This window comes from Mastacembelus armatus, chromosome 9 (genome assembly GCF_900324485.2).
Source record: "Mastacembelus armatus chromosome 9, fMasArm1.2, whole genome shotgun sequence".
NCBI classification, from domain to species: domain Eukaryota; kingdom Metazoa; phylum Chordata; class Actinopteri; order Synbranchiformes; family Mastacembelidae; genus Mastacembelus; species Mastacembelus armatus.
This window is the reverse complement of record NC_046641.1, coordinates 3,961,848-3,968,137: the sequence shown is the minus strand read 5'-3', so window position 1 is coordinate 3,968,137 and position 6,290 is coordinate 3,961,848. Positions and strand designations below refer to the sequence as shown.

The following is a 6,290-nucleotide window of genomic DNA, read 5'->3' as shown; positions in this document are numbered from 1 at the left end:
TAAATGTAGTAAATTTGTGTGAAGCTGCAAACTTTTACTTTGATTTGATTTGATTCAAGGACCCACCTGACACATATCATTTAAAAAAAGATTTGCAATTGTTATCTCATTTTCTCATTGTATGCGGTGCCCCAATAATGGATATTACTTGCCCCAATAATGGATATTACTTCCATTAAGACAGGAGTAGATGAGGTTATCCTCGTTTTCCTCAGTCTGCCTTTATCTGTCAGCTAGCTCAAGACATGAGCATTTACATTTACCAAGACATGATATCACAGAGTCCAAAAACATGCATGTCAGGTTGATTGGTGAATCTAAATTGCTCGTAGGAGTGAGTGTGTGAGGTTGTCTGTCTTTGTGTGTCCCTATGTGGCCCTGTGATGGACTGGTGACCTGTCCAGGGTGTACCCCTGCCTTTCACCCGAGAGAGAGCTGGGATAGGCTCCAGCTGATCCCCGTGACCCTGGCTTTCAGGAAAAAGCGGGTATAGAAGATGGATGGATGGATGGATGGATGCTATCACAGAAGATGTTTGTGTCCTTCCTCACAAGATTCAAACACAACATGAGGCAGCTATGTATTGGTCTTTCAAGTCGTCATGTGTTTGCCACTACATTGCTGCATATACAGTAAATGAGGATATTCCAAACACCTAGAAAACAGTGAAATATTCAAGTATTTGGATGTAAAAAGGTGAATTTTATACAATAGACAATGTCATATCATATTATAAACCCCGTCTGGGATTCTCATGAGATAACAAAGCATAGATACCAGATTAGCTCTTTGTTGAGACCTGGACAGACAGTATAGTAACCTCCTGCAACTAATTGTTCAGAGATGCAGTGTATTACATCTCAGTGATGAATGTGAGCAGGAGAGTTGGTGGACAGCTGGAACATAATGATTTCCAGGTTGTTTATTTGTGGAAATATTGGCTTCCATGTTGTTTATTTGTGGGAATATTGGTTTCCAGGTTGTTTATTTGTGGGAATAATGGTTTCCATGTTGTTTATTTGTGGAAATACCAGTTTTCAGGTTGTTTATTTGTGGGAATAATGGTTTTCCAGGTTGTTTATTTGTGGAAATATTGGTTTCCACATTGTTTATTTGTGGGAATAATGGTTTCCAGGTTGTTTATTTGTGGAAATATTGGCTTCCATGTTGTTTATTTGTGGGAATATTGGTTTCCAGGTTGTTTATTTGTGGGAATAATGGTTTCCATGTTGTTTATTTGTGGAAATACCAGTTTTCAGGTTGTTTATTTGTGGGAATAATGGTTTTCCAGGTTGTTTATTTGTGGAAATATTGGTTTCCACATTGTTTATTTGTGGGAATAATGGTTTCCAGGTTGTTTATTTGTGGAAATATTGGTTTCCAGATTGTTTATTTGTGGAAATAACGCTTTCCATGTTGTTTATTTGTGGAAATATCAGTTTTCACGTTGTTTATTTGTGGGAATAATGGTTTTCCAGGTTGTTTATTTGTGAAAATTTGGTTTCCAGGTCGTTTACTTGTGGAAATAACAGTTTCCAGGTTGTTTATTTGTGGAAATAACAGTTTCCAGGTTGTTTATTTGTGGGATTAACAGTTATTTGTTTAGAAACGTTACTTGAGACACATATAGTCAACTGCGGCCGCGCATGCGCACAGCTAAAGCCAGCCGCTGAGCCCTGTGTCAAAACAGAGGGAAATCAGCGGCCACGGATCTCAGCGCGATTTCGGCTTTAGCTGTGTTTTTGTCGGCGCACAGTGCTTTTCATAGACGTCCGCGTACCATGACCGAACAATCAGCATTGCTTCTTCGAAAACAACTGGCAGGTAGTGTAGATACAGAACTGTGAGCAAATGTTGTCGATATAAAAGCTACCGACCTAGCAGCTAACGTTAGCTTTTGTAGCTACGCGAAGCTGTGTTTACGCCATAGGAGTGAGCTCAGAAAGCTAACCAGGCACATAATGGGCCCCTCTATCACTGCAGCTCAGTGTGTGGCTGGGTTGCTGGGATTAGCTGATGGACTTGAAAATTAACATTTCGAGCCGTACTTGGCTCAGGTAGCATAGTTTCTGAATCGCAACGCTAACCTTGCTAACGGGCTAGCAGGTTCGACATTAGTTAGCGACGGAACAAAGGAATAATCAGTCCAGGGACTCTGCTCTGATGCCTTTGGCTCTGCCACTGATAGCTGCAGTCATTTCACAGACAAATAGCCTACTATACAAGTAGCCGGCACATTTAAAGATATAATGTATAATGCTAAGGTTTCTGATGTGAAATCAGCCAGTGATTGTGCTTTGTTAGAAGCTCTCAGTAATAATGTGCATGTCAGTGTTGAGGCCCACAGTGAGTGAACTCTCCTGGTTGTCCTGTTGGCTGATGGGGACAATGATCACCAGCGTTTTACTGCTGCTAGAAGTGCCAAGTCTTGTCTCATCAATGGCACACACCTGGACCTCCACACTGACACACCGGAGCCTCTCCTGGACTGTTGGCTTTGTGACTGGCAGTCCAGCTCCTCAATGCCTGTGGACTGAAGCATTTTAAACTAATGTATATTCTTTTATATGATACAAATGTCTGACACGTCACCAAGCCAAGGATCTTTGTCTAGCTGTATTTTAACCAAAGTGGTTTGCTTTTGTGAAGGTAGACCCACTGTAGTCATATGCCGTGGTTTTCCCTAACCACTGCCTTTGGACAGGTTTCAGGTTTTTGCTTTGAGATATTCTGGTTTGGATTTGTGTGTGGGGGGATGTGAGTCATTGGCTTGCCAGTGGTTGAATCCATTCAGTTGTTTCAAGTTAGTGATTCACTTCAACTGGAATTATTCTTGTCTCGTTTCAGTAAACATTAGCCAAACTAATATTCACTTGCATCAATGTTTATTCTTCTGCAAGGTTTCAAATAGGCAGAATGATCTTTTTAGTGTTATAATACATACAAACACTAACAATTCCCAGCTACCATTAAATCGGGCAGTAGAAGATCTGTTATTCTTAAGCACAAATGAATGTATATTCCCCCACTGCTGGTTAAATAAAAGTTCTATTTATATGAAACTCTATTAGTCAGAGTCCTGTATCTTAGCGCTAATGTAGTCATTACTACTTTGAAATATTGATATTTATATATCTTAATATTTCTGTCACCAGCACTTAACAAAAGGAAAGAAGAAAATCTGGTCCACTGTAGATTTACCTGTACCTTCCATGGTACATGGTTCATCCATGTATGTGGCTCCAGTGTAGATTCATTATAAAAAACCTGTATTATCATTTTCCTCTGCCAGTGTTTAGTGTGCAGTTTCAGGTGTTGCACTGTTATGACCTGTTTTAAGTTTTTTTTACGTTATTATCCATCACCTGCTCATAATATTAACAAATACTGTATGTCTCTTCGCAGAGCTCAACAAGAATCCAGTGGAGGGATTTTCAGCTGGTCTGATAGATGATGATGACATATACAAATGGGAAGTTGTGATCATTGGTCCCCAAGATACCCTTTTGTAAGCCAGAACTTAATTGATAACCCTATTTTCAAATATATTACTATCAACTATCAAATATAGTTACAGTTCATATTTGTTCTTGACTGTGTTATTTGTATCTATTGCAGTGAAGGAGGTTTTTTCAAAGCATACCTAACCTTTCCCTATGATTATCCACTACGACCTCCAAAGATGAAGTTCATCACTGAAATCTGGCACCCAAATGGTAAACATATAGAATGCCAACACTGTCGTGAATATCATTGCTTATGTTGTATGCTAAATTGTGACCGCTTTGTCTGGACATGTAAATGGTCTGCTATTGTTTTAAAGATGTTTGTGGCTGAACAATGTAATCCTGGCTTTGAGTTGAATTCTACTGAACTATCTATCTTCATGTTATATTGGATATTGTTACACCCATGTTCCACTTCTTTACAGTTGCAAAGAACGGGGATGTTTGCATCTCGATTTTGCATGAGCCAGGAGAAGATAAATTTGGTTATGAAAAGCCTGAGGAGCGCTGGCTTCCAATCCACACAGTAGAGACAATCATGATTAGTGTTATCTCCATGCTGGCAGACCCCAACAGTGATTCACCAGCTAATGTGGATGCTGCTGTGAGTTACACTACTTATCTCATTCGCCTGACATCAGAAATCTCTTTTTTTATTCTCATAATCTTGGCAGATCAAGTAAACTGAGGATGTGTCATTAAAAGACTCTGATGTTGCTCCCACAGAAAGAGTGGAGGGAGGACCCTAATGGAGAATTCAAGAGGAAGGTGGCCCGCTGTGTAAGAAAAAGTCAAGAGATGGCATTTGATTAGGAGTCAATTGTAAATTCCAGGGTAAGCAAAATGATTTGTTTCCCCTCAGACTGATATGTGAAAGTGTGCTTTGGGAAATAACAGTAATAATCGTTTTCTGCAATGTTTTTTTTTTCCCCCCAGTTAAAGGAAATACCTTTGGAGGGAAAATTTCGGCAAAAGGCTTTTACATCTCTTGTTTTGCCAGTCAAAGGAACTGGTTGGCTTCAACCAAGTTTCTGTAAAAGGTTGTCATTTTCCGCAAGATGAGCCAATTTCGAGAACCCTACCAGCGAAATTAAACCCGTTTCCTACCTGGAATTGTATATTTAATTTAATTTATTTTGAAAAGTTACTGATGTAAGATATGTCACTACTGTAAATTAACTTGCTTTTTTATCTGCTGCTGAACAGTTTCTACTTTATACCAGGTTTCTTATGCAGTTTAGTGGTCAAGATTGTGTAAAACAAAAACCCGTTACCATTAGGTCATCACTCGTCCTCCCTGCTGCATACCTGCCACCAGGTTAATGTCAGCCAAAAAAAAAAAAAAATCTGTCAATAGTTGTGATTAATTTCAACACTGTCATTGAGTCACTGTTGCCTTTTGTTGGCTTCACAAGGTGAGAACTTTTAGAGGGACCTTTCATACACTCTCTATTTTTCTGAGAAACGGCCTCCTGTTGGCATTTTCTTCTTATGCTAGTGTATGTCTGAGAGCTGTAAAACATTGGCCCTCAAATCTGCATGATCTCCTCATACAGCTCTGTTATGTATTATTCCTTGCTCTGGATGTGAATGGAATGGCTTACTCTGTGATTTGAGAGTTATTTTAGCATAATGACATGCACGTGCATAGCTAGTGCTAACGGGAGGATCGTGCCAACTCCTCAGGATCAAACTCTATTCGGGTTAGAGTGTTAAGAAAAACCTCTAATATTCCTGACTCTTTCATTTAACATGTGGCCCTCGTGGTCAATTAAGATATAAGATATTCCTTAGTGTAATGTCTTTTCACAATGTTATTACAAGTCACAGATGACCAGGAGCAGCTTGTGAGAATAGCCGAAGCTGTGACTATTCCACTTGCGTAATGAGTAACTGGTGTCTGAGCTTATTTCAGTTTAAAAGTATAACAAATTTGGACAAAATATGGCTAAGTTCTTAGTCTATTAACATGGGGAATTTTAGGGGTTCCATAGTAGGATTAGACTAGTCGGTCTTGCTTTGTTGTGGGTAAATGATGTATAAGTCACATTCACTTGTGGGTTTAGGCTCTGGGGACTTTGGGTAGATTGTCAAGTAATGCTCTCTAATTTTGCCAACATCTTGAGTTCCGATTGGTACATACTTAGATGTTATATTCATCACCTCTACTCAATCACTGAATTTGGGTTGTAATTCTTGATAGACTTGAAATTAACTCACCACTTAGCAAAGTATAAATAAATGTTCTGATGGGAAATGAACACAATCCTGCATGTAGATTTTATTTTTTCATGTTTGGGTGGAGTCTGGAAACCATTGGCTTGTGTTCACTTTCACTGAAGGTGTTGCTGACTATTAAGCCATGATGACATCGATTTTGAATTGTCTGTGACTGACACTGAGAAATAGCTAACCATCTTTTGGCGCATGCAATCAGGTTTGAAGGAGTTGGGTGTGTTTAAATAGGATCCCATTGTTCATACATTGAGTGAATGTGATGTGTACAGTGACTAGATTTCTGTAGTCTTGATGATCACATAGCTGCTGTTGACATTACCTTTTTAAGTCATATTTTCTAACCTACCATGACCTCCTCTGACCGGTGTTCACTGTATTTGCACAGATTCAGTGCGTTTGAAATGTCATTAAGCAATACACTCTGAAAATGATGTGTCCAGGTAATCCACCCTAACGCCATAATTTGTTTTCAGATATTTTCTTTTTTCCATTATGTGTCAATGCAATGTATATTGGACTTGATGCTCAATAAAGTGTGTAAACAGA

The 6,290-nt window shown here is 39.1% G+C and overlaps 1 protein-coding gene across 1 annotated transcript; it reads left to right on the top strand.

Moving 5' to 3' along the window:
• The first annotated feature begins 1,669 nt into the window (after positions 1 to 1,669).
• Positions 1,670 to 6,290, top strand: LOC113138516 (ubiquitin-conjugating enzyme E2 G1-like). Its single transcript, XM_026321032.1, has 6 exons — positions 1,670 to 1,824; positions 3,406 to 3,508; positions 3,619 to 3,716; positions 3,932 to 4,110; positions 4,233 to 4,340; positions 4,443 to 6,290. Exons 1-5 carry the CDS (start codon positions 1,782 to 1,784, stop codon positions 4,317 to 4,319), a joined length of 510 nt encoding a protein of 169 aa, XP_026176817.1. The 5' UTR covers positions 1,670 to 1,781; the 3' UTR covers positions 4,320 to 4,340; positions 4,443 to 6,290.

Excerpts from the sequence above, each read along its gene's own strand:
- LOC113138516 (XM_026321032.1), top strand. The coding sequence starts at position 1,782 with ATGACCGAACAATCAGCATTGCTTCTTCGAAAACAACTGGCAG. Across the intron at positions 3,509-3,618 it reads GGTCCCCAAGATACCCTTTT|TGAAGGAGGTTTTTTCAAAG; the intron begins GTAAGCCAGAAC and ends TATCTATTGCAG. Across the intron at positions 4,111-4,232 it reads CAGCTAATGTGGATGCTGCT|AAAGAGTGGAGGGAGGACCC; the intron begins GTGAGTTACACT and ends TTGCTCCCACAG.